Raw genomic sequence first — 19235 nt, forward strand, 5'->3', positions numbered from 1 at the left:
CAAGCCTCTGATTATATGTAAACTATTCTTTTTTCTCCAAGTTAAAAAAACTGTCCAGATTTTAATAGATTCTCATGGGTGCAATGGAAATCACAAATCACATCTTTGATATTTTGTGTAATTTTGAGGTTTTAACCCACAAGGCAGGAGTAAGTTTCTCAAATAAGTGTTTCCAGAACTTCTAGCATTGTGTGTGAAAAATAACCCTTTGTTCGACACAAGTTGCTGGAGTTTTTTTCTGAAACTGCTAAATTGGTCTTTCTGACATTTTCTGTAGCTTTCATTAAGACAAGGATCAGTCATGGACCTAGCTATCCAAATCACCTTGAAGGACATTTGCAACTGAAAGCAATACTTAAACTAGAAATGTGGGGCAGCTTCTGTATTCATGGTTCTTTAGACACTCGAGTGAAGTGTGACTGGAGTTGATAATGTTGTTTCTCATCTGGGCTTTGATGATATAAACACTTGCATAACTTTAGTCCTCAACAGAACTGCTGACAGATGAATATTATTGCTGAAAATACTAATAGTTGTGTAAATATATAGGAGGACTAATAGTTGTTTTAATATGTAGGCGTTTATAGATCTTTGATATGTATTTCCTTTTGAAAAAGTGCCTTCAGGGTTGAAAAGAAATTAATAGAATGTAAATAATGCAAATAACTGTCTCCTTATATAGAGAGTATTAAGGATTTGTCATGGTTTCTACACAGAGATTATGTTGTAATGCTACATACACCAAAATATAAATACCATTTTAAGCTTTTGTGGGGTAATCAAAGTGAAAGAAATATTTTCATGAGAAATCTTTTTCCACCATACTTAGTATGCAAGAAATGTATCAGCGCTCAGAACATTCAGCTGAGAAGCTGTGCTTGCCAATTCCAATTAACATGGGAAATTGATTTCACTGCTTTAAAGATCTAATGTTTTCATTAGTATTGCAGCATTATTCCTTCTGTGGACAAATTTTAAACTTATTTCAAAGCTCGTACATTTTACAATGTGTGTTTTAGTTTTCTTAGAATTAGTTATCCCTGTAGCAAGCTGAGCTTTGACCAGAACATTATTTATGGTGGATTTGCTTTCTCCTGTGAAGTGTTTCTTTATTCTATTTGAAAAACAAGAGGAAGAAAAGAAGAAGGAAATCCTCTTACTAAATGAGAAAATAACTTCAGTAATTATTTCTTGTTCTTTTATTTTCAGTGAACATGTTGTGTGTTTTATTTTTTTCTCTTTCGGTCAATAGGCACAGTGGACAATTGGAAAGCTGCAGTGTCCATTCTGTGAGGCCTACTTAGGGGGCTTTAACTTTGTTTGCAACAAAGAATGTTCCTGTGGACAGTTAGTAAATATACATTTCTTCAAAACTTGGACTGAGCATCAGCCACCTTTCTCTGTTAAATTGTCAAAATCATCAGAGAAACATTTGCTTCTCAAAATTCAGTCTGGTTTTAACAAGGATACCTACGATGAAGTGGTAACTGCTACTTTGGAAATCATAAATCAAGGGCTTTCCTACACCACTGGAAGTTATAATGGTGCTGGAAGATTAACAGAAGCACTTTGTCTAGAAGTAAGAGCTCCCATATATGAGATAGAAAGTAAAAAACATCCCTTAAAGGCATTAAATCAAAAAAGAAATCTCCCTTTTTCCTATCCTATAAAAGATGCATGCATTGTAAAACCTTTTCATAGAAGATCACATAGCTTGGAATTAAGTATCAGAGAAAGACTTGTTTTGTCGCCTGTGTTATATGAAACTTGCAGCATGGGAACATTTTACTGTGGCCAAAATGAAAATCCACCCACTTACATACAAGGAAGCTTGCAATTAGAGTCCAGTAGGAAAGATAGCTCTTTTCAGGATCTGTATAGTTCCAGGGCTGACATACTAGAAAACCAATTTCAAGTTACTTCTGTTACCACATTACTACACAAAGACACTGAAAGTGAGTGTGATTTTGAAGTCACTGGACAATCTTCTGGGAGTGTCATTGCTGATGGGTCACCATTTGTGATGAATCTTTCCTTGGCTACATGGGCTGTAGAAGACAAACAATACATCATGCCTGGTGGTCTTGTGCAGCCTATGAGTATTTCCTTCAACCAAAAGCTGAGTAAGGGAGAAAGAAACAAGTCGAAAAGCCTGAGGAGAAAACAAAGAAGGGGAGAGCAATGTCTACAGAAGCAAGTAAGTGTTTAAAATTAATTATACTACATTTTTGGTAAAGTTTGACTTGCTTTTAGAAATAATTCTGATTTTTTTTTTGTATTGTCTTTTAATGTGGAACTGTCTAGAGTCAGGTATCAGCAAGCAAAGATGTATGACCCCTTCCTACATGTAGTTTTTTTTCTAATTCCATCATATCAGGTTTTCTTTCTGTGCAAAATCAAAACATGATGGATTTTCACTGGCCTTCTTATTGTTTTGTGATGTAATAATAATTTGAAATGGGAAAAAACACAGTGAAATTTAATCTGTGGGATTAAAGAAAAACTAAAAATTTGAATCTTCTAAATGAGGAAACCTAATATGTTAGAATTTTCTAACTTTAAACTAATGGCATTTTGAGTTAACTTTACAGTTAAGAATGCTTTGAATGCCTTTATTATTTCTTGTGAGATATTAATAATCATTATTATTATTATTATTATTATTATTATTATTATTATAAGAAAATATTTTTCTGTGAGTTTATTAAAAGAGTTTATTACTGCTATTTAAAATATTAGTCCTTAATATGGTAAATATTTTGTCTGCAAACCTTACACAAACTGTTACATATTCTTATAATTGTACAGTAGTGGTTTCCTTCTTTAAGCCATCTAAAGCAGAACAGAATTAAAGGTGATAGGCAGTCACAATTTTTGGTGGAAGGCTGGGAAGGAAGGCCAGTCATAAAATGAATAACACAGTTTTGGTTTGCTCTCAAGTTTAGTAGAATGACTAATGATAAATACGCCTTTAAAAGAAAATTTCTCATCATAAATTTCCTGCAAAAAATAACTGTGTGGTAAGCAAGACCGAACTTATTAACTAATCAGAGAAGTAGTATCTACTCAAGCAATTATTCCTGCTTTGGGTATATTTGTCATTGTGAATTCAAGATGAAAGAGAGATATTTTGAGGGTGTCTCTCAATTATATGTGAGAACCAGCTTGAAAACATATTGGGTCTGGGAAATTTTATGAGTCTTTTCAGTACGGTGTGCATATATTCTTTCTTCTTTAGGAAGGCTTTTTGTTTCGCTTTAAGACTTAAGCTGCTATTGAGACCTTTTGAAAACTTGTTCTTCTAAAATGCATCTGTAAAGCTGTGAATCTGGATGTCTTAATATTGAATACTTGTTTTCTAATAAGCCTACAAAGATTCTTAGCTTCCAGATCCTTAAAATGGCTTTAAAAATTCCAGATCTCATTGTTTTGGTAAATGAAATGATGATGCACAAGCACAATGTATATTTTTCATTTTCATCATGTCGCCTACAGTCTCTCCAGACACTATAATCTTTAGATGTTACTTTCAAGAATAAAATATTGTACAGATTTTCTGAATTTTTGATAGCTAAGGAAGAAAGATACTTTCAGACCTTTTTCTTGTTAAGACATGCTTAACCTATTCCAATATTATTTTAGTTACATTTGTTAAGGTCTGATTATTGGAGAAGAGCCTCTGCCCAAATTCAGGTGCAAATGAGACCATTTGCTGAAGGCAATAGTATGAACTTCATCTAACAGTAAATGGGAGGTAGAGAGAGGTAGAAAGAAATAGAAGAAGAGAGGAGGGGAGTGAAAAAAAGTGAGAGAGACAGACTTAAGTAAAAAGGTATCACCAACCATGGTTCCAAACATCATCTCACTGGTCCTCTTCTGGTCTTCTCAGTAGCGGAGGTCCAAGGTCACTCAAAACTTCTCTGCATTTTTACCCTTTAGAGAACAAAGGAACCAATGCTCATTGGGTACACAGTTCTCGCATTCTCTTGGTTAAATGATCTGCTTGTTTCCGATGCTGATTAGTCCCACACTCAGTTTTCCTGTTCTTTTGAGTCACTGGCCATGGCCTCTTCCTTTTGAGCTGGACTCAGTTAGAGCTGATTGTCAGCACAGTTGCTGAGTTGACTTTCCTTACACCACCCTGTGGTTCCAGGGTCTTTCTTCAGTTCCCCATGGACAGGTTGTCCATGGGGGTGATAGAGATAGGGGACCCTACAAGAATATACAGAGAGAGCAGAAGTGATAACACAAGTAATCATACCTTGTACAATAGCTGTGCCAGTCATTAAAAATATAAATCCAATCCAATTATCAACCCAATCCTGATTAGGCACTGTCCCTACCCAGTGATACCAAGGATCTGAGTGTTGTTTAATGGGTAGTGGATGTGATGGATTCCACTATACTGTGTCTGTTGGATGTAGGCCGACATTAGCCTTAGAATTACACAAGAGGTCTTGATTTTTAAATCCCATAGACCAGTATCTGCAACAGATTAATACATTATGTATTAAGATGGGTCAATCAGCCTACTCTGAAGCAGATTTTCAGGTCACTTAGTACAGTTGATTACACAACTGCACACTGGGAATAAGTGTGAATGGGTTTGTTGACAAGGTGTGCTTACATACCTCAAAGTTTTTTAAATAGTGTTCTCTTTTAACCATATCCACATGTAGTTGGAAGAATTTTATAGGTAATGTTCCTGTCCAGCTGGGTAATTCTATAAACCATGGAAAATTAACTTCTAAAATAAAATTTCAGATTTAGTTATAATATGCCAGGTTGCTTTTTATTTTGGGGTTGATTTTTGTTTGTTTGCTTGCTTGTTTGTTGATTTGTTGTTTTGGAAAGGTTGACTGTTTGCTTGCTTGCTTGGTTTTTTTTTGTTTGTTGGTTTTTATTTGGTTTGGTGGTTTTTGGTTTTGTTTTGTTTTTTTGTTTTTTTGGTTTGTTGTTGTTGTTGTTGTTGTTGTTTTCTTCAATTTTTATTTCAGGATGCAAATGGCCCTCATTGCGACCAGAGTGAATTGCACCCACAACTGAGAAGCACATGTGGTGCAGAATGTACTAGAGTAACCATATTGATTAGCATAAATAAAATAAGTTACATAAAGTTAACATACTCTGTTAGGAATGTCAGTGTACATCAGACATGTTCTTCTGGGAAATATAAGTCTCTGATTGATCTGGAATGTCTCATGATTGATAACATACTTGGTTCCAAAACTTGTCACAAGTAAAGTTGCTTAAGATATGGTAAACAGCCTTTTTGTATTTTACCCATGCACCTTTTGTGGTCCATGGCTGTCTGTCCTTCTGGTCTAGAAAGGAAATGGTCACCCATTTCCCATGGAACTTTTTTTTTTTGTTTTGTTAGGATTATTCAGGTCACTCAGTAATATCTCTGAAAAATGTTGCCAAATCATCATAAATCTAAAGCCCTCTGAGGCAGAACTGGTTAATACATATTTGTATGATTCCAAATATACATAAATTCTTATGCCAACTCCCAGGCTAAATTTGATTTAGACAAAATTATACATTTATGAGACCAAAGTAAAAGCTTTTACCACACCATTTTTTTCCAGTAAAAGACAAAATAAACTTGGCAAAAAATCAAACTAATAACACATAAAATTATTTGACTAATATATGGTCTCCCAACAAGTTCACTTGCAATGAAAACACAAACAAATCACAAACATTAATAAGCTGATACTACAAGCAATTATGGTGCCAATTAAAAGTTTCATCAGTTCCATGCAGCTTGGTCTCATATGTTTGCAGGTTCCTATAAAAAGAAAAGTGAAAATTCAGCCTACTACAGACAGATTCTTAGGAGGATGGAAAATCCATCCAGTGTTGATTCGGAGGTCCTGTGTCTACCAGGGAGGTTAAAGGCTCTAAAGGAAAAGTCATTATTGTATCTTCTTAGCTGACTTCTGTGAACTTCCTCTTGTATATCCACTGGTTCACCCACTCTGAGCTGGTTCTTTTGATCTTCAGTTTGGGCAGAAAATGATGGCACTCCTAGAAAAAGAAAGCAACACAAACTTCCCGGCAGATTACTCCTTAGAGTTTTAACTTCTGTTTCATGAAGTGTTTGGTACACTCCTCTTGTTGCTTCCCTCATCTTTTCACAGGGCATTCCTCCAATTTATTTCACATCTGGAGGTAATAAGACTGCTTGTAAAAATTTGGGAAGTGTCAAATTTGTGAATTAGGGAGTGCTTTAATGGCTTAGCCCAGATTTCTTTTAAGGTCAAGATTAGCAGACTTCAGTTTCTCATCCTGGAGCCATGAATTAACCTTATCAGTTTGGCAGATAACACTGGCTCTGTTTACTCCAGTGATTTTACCCCTTTGCCATCCTGAAATTATACCCAGATTTTCAGTATCCTAATGCAGTTAATGGATTTCAGTCTTGCCTGATGTCTTTCAGGCTTTGATATCTTAGTAGATCTGTAAGGCACCATTTCAGTAGCTGTTTGCTGATCCTGGCAATCATTTGTGGTTTCAATTTTAATTAAGCATGAACATGCTACTACCTTGTCATCAGACATCAGTGTTAACATTAATGTTACATTTTGCTCATTAGTAGAACAACAGACTCATGCACTGTCTCCCAACTCCTCCACTGAACTAAATAATGTCAAGTTAAAAGATCATGTTTGAGAGAATGTTACAGGTCCTACATCCTGCAGTTATTCCCCTAAGATTCTTCCTCTTTCTCATTCACATTCCAAAGTTCTGCCTGAAGCTTTTGGGCATCATCATGCTTGACAGCTAGCAATTCCTCTACTTGCATTCTTTTTTCATTTTCCTTATTTAACTGAAAGTACTATTCTTTCACCAAATCTTGTAAGGATACCATTGTTTCATCTTCATATTTTTGAATAACCAATAGCTCATTATGACGAAGCAATAGCTCAATTTTCATGAGTCAACCCACCTGTTGGGTAGAAGGGAAATTAACAAATTTTTCAAGGAAGGATAAAAAAAATACATTTTTGCATTGGCCACCCTGGACAGCCATTTTTTTCAAAAGTTTCCACAGGAGAAAACATATAACCTTCCTCAGAGGAAAGCTGTGGCAAAGTTTCCAAGTGTTCCCAGGGAAGGAACCACATAACCCCCTAGAGGGAACTATTGTCAAAGGCAATTCAGATCAGAGAACAGTATCCTGCCAAGTATGACAAAAAAATGTTAAGATCTGATTATTGGAGAAGAGCCTCTGCCCAAATTCAGGTGCAAATGAGACCATTTGCTGAAGGCAATAAATGGCAGTGAGAATTATATAATTTAAATACTTTTTTTAAGAATTACTTCAGTGCAGCCGAACCCTGATGTGAGATAAATATTTTCAAAGATGTCCCAAAAGCTCTGAGCATATCACTTTTATCTTTTATTAAAGCTTTTCTGGAGAGCAATCTAAGATAACAAACCTGTTCAGACTTCGGAATTTCTTTGTAAATTCAAGGGCTGCTTTATTTTGTAACGAGATGACTATCTGTCAAAGGTTTTCTTCTGTCTTGAAGAAAAGCAAAGTGCAGACATAAATATTGTGTGGCAGCAGAATGCACTTTGTTATTAAATTGAACATAGGAGGGGTTCTGTGAGCTCCTGACCTGCACTTCCTCCTGAGCTTGCATTAATGCAGGTTCTGAGGTGTAGGTGCAGGACTGAACTAGCTAGCTAACAGTAGAGGGACCCAAGCTTCCTTTCTCTATTCTGCAAAGGATGGCTTTTCATGCCTGTGCAGGGGACGCTTGCATTTTTTATGTGTGTGTGCACATCTGTGTTCATGGGGGACTTTTAGGCTTCTGTTAGGATATGATTATATTGTTAGCACATGGTAATTATGTAAATTGTTAGGGTATGATAATAGCTACTTAAGTCTAGGAGTTGCCAATATTAGTAATGATTCTTGTTATGGTTGCTGTAGCTAAGCAGATGAAGTACTTCTTTTATAAATTCCCTTTTGTGTGTATCTTATATGTTTACATTATTTGCTAATGAGGAAGCTTGTATTAGTTTTCTGGAAGATCTCGGAAAAATACGATTTGTGATTTCCCCAGATACATTGCATTTTTTCTCACAATCATTTTACAGAGAGGAAGGCTCTGTAGTCAGCTTCAAAAGTGCAGTATCCATTTGGAAAGGATCCTGATTTTTAGGGAAAAATGCTGGCAGTCTTGCTTCATTTCTTAATGACACTTCACTGGTTCCTTTGTATCTTTTTGAAAACATCAGTGTTTTATCTGACAAGGATGGCTAGCAGTCAGTTTCCAAAAAATCGGTTTGCTTTTCATGCTCCCAGTGATAATCTAAACTCTGGATAAACAGCTGGGTGAAATATAGTGTTGTTTATCCACACTGTCAGGTGCTGTTATCTTGCCCCACAGCCTTGAGTTTTCAAGTTCATACTGGCACCTTCTAGCAATTGAGAGTCTTGTAGTGAAAGTGCTAGACTTTCAAGGTTTTGCTTGTGATCAAAGTTAGTTTCTTCTATGTAAATCTCTTGTTAATGAACACAATAGTTTACAGTTGCTTTTCTTGCACGGTCATGTTTTTATTGAAATTGTAACTCCTTCATGTGACTAATTATGCATTTAGGTACTCAGATTTCGTTCATTCTTTCTGTGATGATGCTCATAACAAGATTTATTCTCAGATTGCGTATGGATCTCTCAGCTGTCTACTGGGGGGCTAAAAACATATGTGGAATAACTGCCGTTTTTTGTTCTATCATGGAAAGATAAGAAAAGTTAACCAAATGCAGACGTGGTCAATTAGAGAAATTGCTGTCACAGCTAAACAAAGTAAAGCTAAGCAGCAGGCAAGGCAAGGGGAGTCAGCTACAGCAAGCATGGCTAGCCTCAGCCCTGATGCCTTTCAACGTCAGTGCTGAGCTAGTGGTTGTTCTTACAGCAGCAGTACTGCATTACAGGGCTGTGTGGGTCCATGAAGTAGTAGTGTCTTTTTTAACTTCCTGAATAAAGGAGGGAATAAATTTCGGGCGTGGGTTGTTGCTGAGCCAAAGTTTCTCTTTGCTTTTGCTCTGGTTGTAACTATTGTTGCTACATGACTTTTGTTATTAGCACATTCAGTCACTGATTATAACTGGATTAAGAAGAAGGTATTAGGAATGATGGATTAATGCCCAAATACATGACATACCTTTGTAAAACTGCAGTTGTGGTTTCTGTGGAAGTTGTATCTGAGTAAAATAGCGTGTAACAGCTACTATTTTCTGAGGTGTACCTGAATCTCCTATTGCAAGCATTTAAATGTCAACATTTTGGAGTTTTAATTACTTTTAGCTGCAGTCTTTTTATGCCATTATTTGTGATTACAGCTTTTAAGGGTATTTTCTGACCTGACCTCTTCTACTCTTTGGCATGTCTTTTACACAGCTTGGTGTTAATAATAACAAGTGGAATAGACAGTTTTGCAAATTTGCAGGAAGAACCTTTGTCTGCATTTGTTTATGAGTTGTGTTGTAAGCAACACTTGTATTGGGAAGGAGGGAAAATTGCTCAGAATGCTACTGGATAGAAACTGTATATCAGGATTGTCTGTATCTATTTTAATATATTTCATGATCATCTTGAAACTAGATTATTTGGACTAGCATATAGTGTAGCTGCACTGTCATAGTATCTCTAATGAAGGCCAAAATAGTTGGCTGTGCTGTGAATTTATTCCTTAATTTAAATGAAATACAGGTTATTAAGCTGCTTGTCTATAAAATGCTTTTAGGATATATAGAATGATCACAGCAGAGTGGAATTCCAGGAGCTGCTATGCATTATGTGCCCATCTTGCAAAAGACAGAGGGGATCATCTGCTACTTGCTGTTCCAGGCCAGCACTGGTGTTCAGAATGCTAAGATACAATAGTGTTCACTGACATATTTGCGCTTTTCTTGCATCCTTGGTAATGTGTAGTTTTTTGGAAGAGGGACACAGAAAGTCTGCAAATGCAGCCACCTCTGCCTTAAGTAATAATGTATTCATAGTGCTGCAACCCAAAGGGTGAATGGCTGGGGTGATGTCCCATGCCACAAATAAGATCCTGATCCATCCTCACAGGCACTGTATCTTGCTGAATGAAAACAACAAAAGAAGGAAACAGCCCATTGAAATTAATTACATATTTTATTGCTGTCTGGGGAAAAAAACCAAAAGCAACAACCAAAAACCAGTGTGTTTTTTCAATAGATAATCACAGAATCTTTGCTGCTGTTCCAAGGCTGTATTGATTGCTATTCCAAGAAAATACTAGTGATCAGATTAGAACCATAGAAGTACTGTATGCTTTTTTCTTTTCTGAACTGTAAGGTTTAGAAACTATTGTTTTAGTTTCTCTAGCAGCTTACAGACAACTTAGATCACAAGAATTTATGAAATTTGCAGTCTCTTAGCTGAGAAAGATAATGACCTGTTCACAGAGGTAGGTTACAGTATTGTGCAGTTAGGTGAATCCCATAATTCCAGGAGGGATTCTTATTACATAGATACAGTGAAAAGCACACTAAACTGCAGTTACATAAGACGCTTTGTGGCAGATGAAAATCAAAGTTCAACAGTGGTAGGAACAATAGTACAAGAGTGCTTTCGTATTATGATTTACTGTGTATAACCAGAAGAACATCATCAAATACACAGTAAAGAGAGAATTTTACAAAAAAAAACCCAAATTTTGTGCTCCTAGTTCTTCCTTTCTATGAATTGTTACTGACTCATTCTCAGTGACTAAGAGTTTGAGTAGGTTTTGTATTTTTGATTAGTTTTCAGGATATTAAACTCTCTGAATACATATAACTGAGGTAAATTAGAGGTGGCTTGTATGGAAATTTGAGGGCAGGACTTGGTTCTCCAATTTTTATTTTTTGTTTAAAGAAAAAAATTCCTAACATCTGGGAGAATTAGAGCTCTCGGCTATTTCACAGAATCAGAATTATAGGATGGTTTGGATCAGAAGGGATATTAAAGATCATTTTCACCCCTCTGCCCCTCTGTCTTCCTTCCAGTAGACCATGTTGCTCAAATTGCATCCAGCCTGGCCCTGAACACTTCCAGGGATAAGGAAACCACAGTTATTTATTCATGCTTTATAGCAGTCAATGTGTCTATGAATGTTGTTAATCCACAACCTCTCATTAACTTCAATGGTATTCAACTCCAAAGCATTTTTTTTTATCATCATCATCTCTTCTGGGAGAAAATAATGCTATCCAAAAATAATGTTTTTCTTTACATTTCTTTCATTATGCAGGCAGTCACTGAGCAAAAGTCATTGTGCACATCCAAAAGATGTCATGCTAATAGAACCGATCAGATTTCATACAAACTGTTTCTGCAGTTGACAAGCAATCCGTGATTCTAGTTGGAAATGGCAAAGTTAAAGTAACAAATTAGTGAAAGTAATTTTATATATAGTACTGCAAAATACTGAAGAGGTGTTGTATGGTAACAACATTTCAGAATTAAGGAAATAATTCAGAAGTAAGGCAAGATAGCACCTACTTTTACAGCTAAAGAAGCTGGCAGTCTTTTGGGCATAAGAATGTCTTTGTAACATCCAAAAAACAAGTTTCTACCAAAAATTTAGATAAAACAAAAGTTTCCTATGCTATGATGTAACACCCTTTTGTCTGTAAAGCTATGAGGTCATTTTTTAAAGATAGCTGTTGCCAAGATTTTATTTGAAACACTGCTTTTTCTGATATCACATGATCCTCTAATGCTTTATGTCAACACCTAAATTACAATGATCTGTGATTTGCTAATGTTTCATATCAACACCTAAATTATAATGATTATATATCAGAAGGGAATGATTTCCAATATAGATTATTTAGCTAAACATGCTTCACATTTACTACAATTTAGAATTATGGGGGATGGAATGTGGGGGGACTTGGTTCTCTTTTAATTTGCATTCAAGAGTATATGTGCTTTATGTGAGAATGCTAGAAATTTGTCACTTCCCATTATTAGTAATTTGTAATCAAGTTTATATTTAAAGTTATTTTACCCTTCATTTGAGCATTAGGAGATAGGATGTATTGTTTCTAAAGGCTAGAGATTGGAGTATGAGCAAGAAAACATTTGGACATATTGAAAATTAGGAAAGTAAATGTCCTGATTAATTAAAGATCTTACCTTTTTGAAAATGTTACCAGTCTGAAGAAACTTATTCATTAGACGAAGCTTTCTCCCTGTAGTCTTTGTAAAAAAAAATCTAAAACTTTGACAAAAGGTTAATCAAATCTAAATATTTGTAGGTCAAAAAGTTGAAGATATCTTATTTTCATATTTTGTGTATCTCATTTTCTTCTGTCTAGGGTGTGAGGAGAGATAGCACTACTACATCAGTCTTGTATGATTAGTAGAATTATGTACAATCAAATAAATATTTGACATTATGAACACTCAACTAAATAAATAATTTGATACTTCTCTCAAATGTAATGTCATTATTTCTTTCATTTGTATTTTGTTCGATAGCTTTTAAAAGCTATTTTGAGTTTTGCTTTGGATTTAGGCTTTTTGCTAAAGTGCACTCTAATACAGATTCTGAAGCAACTTGAAATTAATTAGCTAGCAGCTTGTGAACTAAAATGGGATTTTACCTAAGGGAAACTGAGAGGAAGCAACTGGTGAAGAAAGATGATTGCCACTTTCTTCCATAAATGAAAAATTTTAATTCATGTTTTGGTAAAAGATGTGTGGAAATTGGAGAAATGACTAACCAAAAAAACCTTACCAAACAAAAACAAACACACACACCCCAAAACGTGTAAGAAACAAGAATTTCAGGGACTTTCTAAAAAGTAAAATTAGAAAATCAAAAATAGATGTAATCTAGAATATCTCAGTTTCCATTTTCAGATTAAAATTAGTATGTCTCAGGAAGAGGAGAGCTGGAATTGTATGCAACTCTGAAATGCTCTTTACTAGAAAAACAAAACTCCATCTGTCTGCTTATCCCACTGTTTTTCTTGTCCTACTAGTTTTCAAGCCAAGCAATTTACAGATTAAGAAAATAAGTAATGGAAATTATTTAATTAATAAAAAACAGAGCACATAACATTCATTAAAACATCCAAAAGGTCAGACATGGTGAAGGAACTAAAATACATTAGATTGTGAAAAAAACAGGCAATGTGGAGTCTTATATTGAGTAGGCTCCCTGAACTGGAAAGAATAGATGACTCTGGAGCATTCTGACTGTGCTCCAATTGGATGTAGCAAAATGTTTGTTAAAAAACAACAAACATGCATGAATAGCATGAAACATTGCTCTTGTGATTCTTGGAAGAAGGTAAAATCTGTGTGCCAGTCATTCTTCTGGAAAAAGCTAAAAACCGTGGGCTAATCATTTCTGTGGAAAAAAATTTACAGTCTTCCTTTTTGTGTGTTTCCTCAATTTTTTTCTGTCCTCTTTTTTCATTCCAGCCACAATTTATGATTTGGTAAGTTTTATTCAGATAACGGCTAATATTTAGGAGATTTTAGGAAATTAGATCTTCATAGGAGAGTCCTGAATGCTCTATGTGAAATGCTGTGCAGGAGCTTTGTAAGAGGGAAAGATACAAGTCATAAGGCAAAAATCTGTAGACATCAAGCTCCACTGCAGCAGACCAGTCAGCACTGGCACATCCAGAAGCAGCATGTCCTCCTGCATAGGACCTACTGTTCTTCACTCAGATTAATTTGCTTTTAGTCCTCTACTCTGATGCGTATCAAATATGTGGTTTAGAGAACTTCTTGTTTGTTTTATTGACAGTATTGGAAAATAGGATTCTAGAACAGCAAAGAGGAAAAGACAGCATTGCATGTGGGCAATTTCATATGGTTTTTATAATTTGCATTTTTCCAGAAAAACTCATGAAGTGGGTTTGGTGCTCCATCTCACTTTCTACAGACAAGGCTGTAGAAAAATAACGTGAGGAGATTGTTTAAAGAGTAGACATGGCCAGACCTGGTAGTTTCCCTTGGCTGCATAATGACACAGCTTGTACTATTAAATAGTCCTTCTTTTGAGGTGGGTCCAAAATCCAGACTGAATTGAATATGTAAATTATGTTACAGTAAAGAGGAGTACTGTTTTTGGTGTATTAGCAAACTGAATTTTGGGTTTATGCATTAGAAAAACTGCTGAACAGAAAGAATTCTGCTACATAATCAATTCTCTTCATCAGGGAACCACTAAACTGAAAGGCAGAACACCATTTTTGCAGTTGCTGTGACAATATGTTGCTCTTTCCATCTGCAGCACAGCACAGCAGACTCATCTGGTTTCTAAAAGCTGTTTTATGAGGATTTACATAATGTATTAGAATTACTACTAGATTAATCTTTCTGGATTGAAATCTGTTAATCTATAGAATCCACATTTAGAACCGTATTAACCACCACAGAGATGTGTGTGTGTTGGATTCCTTTTGTTCTAAAAGTAACTCAATTCCCTTTACCTTAAGTACAAATGTAACATTCATTAGTGCATGGAAACTCTTTCAATAGAAATGTGTGTGCAGTACTGAATTTTTGGGATAAATGTGGGAAGTACAGTATGTGACCCAACACAGTGGGGACAGAATGTTTTGAGGATGTCTTTGGCTTAACTTGAGCCACTCTTAGTATAATATAATCTTACTTTATCATGGAAAGATGCATTAGAATGTAGTTGCTCAGCCAGAGTGCTAAGATGGGCTCCCAGTTGTTCTCTGCATTTTCTCTAGATTGAACTTACGTAAAACCTGTTAGGGACAGCAGCAGTGAACATCTTACTGTCTCTAGCAGAACATTATATGATTCTCTGTTTCGCTTTATCTATAACACTATTTCATCAGTTACAGCTACAGAAATACATTGTTCCCTTGCTTCACTTGTCAATTCTTGACAGATTTCATTTGGCATTTTGAATCTTAATATATCCAGTAAACTGATTAGATGAGATTCACAGTATCTGTTTATCTGTCCTAAGTTTCTCTACCTAATATTCTACCTGTGTTCTTGGCAGCAGTTTGCCTTTTTTGTCCTTCCGTATGCTGTTCATGACACCATATTAAAAGACTTCAGACCACTGCAGCTGCTTTTTTGAGTTCTCTTGTGTTTTCTCAGCATTTTATCTTCAATTTCTTATTTGAACTTTAAAATACCTTGGGGTATTTTTCCACTTGTCTTCCATCAATCTTTTGTCATTTTTCAAATATAGTTGTGCATGTGCTATGGGAACAGACTAGCTGTACTTTTGTATGCAGTTTGCTTTTTATCATCATTTATTGTACGTAGCATTCAATTGTTCAAGTAATTCTTCAGGAAACAGGCAGGGATTTTGTGCCTAGTGGAAGAAAACAAATCTTATACCTAAAAATGGATAAGAAATAAGAAACTTTGTCATTATTTTATATATGTACATGGTGTATGGAATGTGAACTGTTGCATTTTTGTGCCATAGTATAGAAACTCCACAGCAAAGCCCCTCAGCTAGTGAATTATGATCCAAATGTCGCTCACATTTGTCTGCACTCCTTTGTGTCCCATTCTAGTTTGTAAGCAGTCCTTTATGTGCGGAGAGGGAAGAGACCTGGCACAGGCAGACCTGATTGGAAGTTCATTGACAAACTGTACCTCTAGAATCCAAGAGTGAGACCACTTAGCCTAAGAAAATAAATTAAGGGTTTTTTTCTTTAGCTGTCTCTTGTCTCTTTCTTTAGCTCTCCTGCAATGATGCATGGGACTGCAGCTGAAGGTGAAGGAACAACAAAAGGTAGTGGAGCTTGAGTGCAAATGGATGTACCTTCCCTGCTTCTACTGTGCTTTGTTTTGAAGCTAGACTATAAAAAATTAAAAGGGAAATGGGGTAAAAGAGAGCAAGCTCACTGGAGGCGATGACTGCTTACACCAGTGAAATCTAAGTAGAAAACAGGGTGATGACCATCAATTTGCACTTATGTTGAAGCTGAAGAAACAGACCAAGAACCTGTGGGTGTATGTGGAACACAGGATGGAGAGTGTCTTTTATTCATTTAGCTCTATCTTTTTACTTTTAAGAAAGAAGTTAAGACATATTAGTAAAAACCAAAGTGAAGCCATTCCATAGTTTGCCACAGCCAAGCCATAGTTTGCACAAGAACTTTGCCTGTTTTTTCGTCTGATCTAAGGAATTTTTCTAAGGACACCACCCCCCTAATTTAGTGTAGAATGTTTATGTGTATAAAATTTTTGTGGTTAGTGTCAAATTTATTCAGAAGCAAAAAAGTGCTTTGTTTAAATTTTGTTTCACCAAAAATTTGTGCTGAAGTACAAACTTCTTATCAATGGTGGTAGCTCACCTTTCCTGATTTAGAGCCTCTTGGTGTAAGATGCATCTTCCATGACACATTGTTGTGGAAGCTCACTAAGAGTTCAAGGTCCCTGCTACTTTACAGAATAGTCCTTTTGACAACTTATTAACCAAGCTAGATTTTTGGCACAAGAAAGAATAAAAAGTATCATATTGTATTATGCTGCATCATGTTCCCTTCTATGGGGCTCCTAGTGATTTTTTTAGACTATCGGAACAACACGAGGCTGTCACAATGGTGGATGGGCACAGGGTGTTTGTGACTGAACCAGAAACTTCCAGAAATTATCTTCTGCTTTTGTCAAGCTTGAACATCAATGAAAGGTATATGACTCACCATCCTGCTGATATGCTATTGCAATTTAGTTTATGCATTATATTATGGGAAACTTGCACAGTTCTTTGTTCAAAATACCAACACAATCAGGACCACATGGCAGTGCCAAAATACACCAGTATCTGATTGCTTTTTTAGTTTGAATGATAGTGTGAGTAGGCAGCGTAGGTGGCGGTTTCATGTTAAAGTGGATGAAAAGGAACCCCCATACAATTCTGACCAGAACTGGCTTCTTCTCTTGTCTCATCTGACCCATGTTGCCCTGGTTCAGAAAGGAAAAAAACTAAAACTAAATATTTCTCTATTGCTTTTTCTGCCAGATCAGGTCCTGTTGGGTTTACTAGTTTGCTGTAGCCAGAATAATAATATAGTTGGAACGGTGTGATTGGAGGTAAACAAATGTTAGCTGTTAGATCAGCTAAGCTAGAACACAAAAATATGGCTTATACTTTTTATTTTTGCTGCTAATTTGTTCCATAGTCTCACAATCTTGATAGGAAAAGTTCTTGTGTTAAAGTCTTGGTTGTTTGGAGTCATACTATTTCGTATCAACAAATCATCTTCACTTGCTGGATGTTTCTTATGATGGCTATAAAAATGTAATTATTCTCTGTGGAAGTATATGAGACATTATCCAGAGCTGATTTGCTGTGAGCAGAATTAAGTTGGGGGCTAGAGTATTATAATTGTGTATTGAAATCCTGACTTTATAATGTGAATATGAAACTGATCCAGCTTCTGTCTCTCTAAATTTTGAAGACAGACTTTTGTATCTGCTTTTGAGATTTTCTAGCCTCACATATTTAATGTATTTAACAATCTATGCTTAAATCATATGGCACATATACAGCAATACATTGCTTTGCTGCATGGTCAGGAAGTTTGTCTTTTGCCTCTATAGCATTTCTATACTGCTGTAGAAATGATAGGGATTACTGGGTGGGGGTAGTGTTGAGAAGGACTGCTTTTTCTGCAACAGAGTCTAAAATATTATTTAAAAATTTTTAAAAATGTTCAAAATATATTCATACAAGTATTTATTTTTCTCATGTATGAAAGGACATATCTGAACCCCCAGTTCCAGCTGTCTGTTCTACTTCTGTAATGAAAACTATTTAACAGTTATCGCTTTAGAGATAACTAAGTGCTTTAGAGAGCACTTCTTAGGCACTAAGAACAGCCTGCTCATCTAGTCATGCAATTGCTCTCTTTCCACAAGGCAATGAGCATATTTTTGGGTTAAAAAATGGGTATGGTAACACAGCAAAAGTACAATACAAACTGTGTATCTGGTGAATCCAGTGTTTCCTAAAATACTAAAATATTTGGAGGAAATAAATTTTAATTTAAACTTAATGATGCAAGAGCAATGAAAAGGAGCACCCTAACTAGCAGTTGTGCCTGGGTGACCTTCATGCTGATAGTGTTGGATAACCAAAGTCTGAACCCTAAGACTGAACTTAGTCCTCAGTTTATTCTAGGAAAGACAGTTTTTCACTCCTGTTTTTGGTTCCTTGCTTTGTACTAAATTTGGTTTGAGTGGACATGATTGTACATCATAAGCGTATTAACTACAGAATTAACTACTCTCTAAAGCATTTTTAGAACTGAACTGAAATTAAAGAACTGACTGTATTTTTAACATTTGATAGCAGAAAAATTGCCCAGCCATTTTTCAGAGAACTTCAAGTCTTAAGAATCAGTCGCATTTTACTTTCATCTCTGTAGAAAATTTTTAGTGTCATGTCAGAATTTTGGAAAATTGAAATATTCTCTGAAAAAGAGAGTGTGTTCTGGAAACCATAGAATCAGAATGGTTTGGTTTAGAAAAGACCTTAAAAGCCATATATTTCCAATCCCACTGCCATTGGCAGGGCACTTTCCATTAGACCAAGTTGCTCAGAACCTTATCCAACTTGGCCTTGAACACTTCCAGGGATGGGACAGCTACAGCTTTTCTGGGCAACCTGTGCCAGTGCCTCACTTCCCCCACAGTAAACTATTTCTGCCAAATATCTGATTTAAATCGACCCTCTTTTGTTTTATAGCCATTCCTCCTCATCCTGTCACAGTAAGTCCTTCCACATCTTTCTTGTAGGTCCCTTCAGGTGCTGGAAGGTGCTATGAGGTCTCCCTGGAGCCTTCTCCAGACTGAACAACTCCAGCTGTCTGAGACTCTCCTCAAAGGAGAGGTTCTCCAGCCCTCTGATCAACTTAGTGGCTCTGCTCTGAAGACCAATAGTTAGTTCAGTGAGATTACAGCTGGAGAAAGTTTTTAGAGAATGGTGTGAGAACAATGACATGTTATGGTGAGGCTGGAAGACCAGGGAATGCTAATTCAAATATAAGTTTGAACTGATGAAAAGCTAAGCATGTAGCATTTTGCAGGCAGTATTCTCTTTGAGACTACTGAGTACAGTGTAGGGACTTCATCAGAGCACTAGGAATCCTGGGGTATTTCAAGAGATGAAAATGATAAAAAAACCCAAACATTGAATGATCATCTTACCCAATTGTGAAAATTTTCTTTTGTATA

At 35.9% G+C, this 19235-nt stretch overlaps 1 protein-coding gene across 10 annotated transcripts in view; it reads left to right on the forward strand.

Annotated features, from left to right (window-relative positions):
• The window catches only part of RNF180 (ring finger protein 180), a 78629-nt gene that overhangs the window by 10002 nt on the left and 49392 nt on the right, over nucleotides 1-19235 (forward strand). For 9 of the 10 annotated variants that reach the window (XM_038124061.1, XM_038124066.1, XM_038124067.1 and 6 more), the window contains one exon: nucleotides 1253-2197. In XM_038124061.1, coding sequence (XP_037979989.1) covers nucleotides 1253-2197 — 945 coding nt within the window. Of the gene's footprint in view, nucleotides 1-1252; nucleotides 2198-4997; nucleotides 7378-19235 lie in introns of those variants that run through there. The other variant, XM_038124068.1, reaches the window with a different exon arrangement.

This window comes from Motacilla alba, chromosome Z (genome assembly GCF_015832195.1).
Source record: "Motacilla alba alba isolate MOTALB_02 chromosome Z, Motacilla_alba_V1.0_pri, whole genome shotgun sequence".
NCBI classification, from domain to species: domain Eukaryota; kingdom Metazoa; phylum Chordata; class Aves; order Passeriformes; family Motacillidae; genus Motacilla; species Motacilla alba.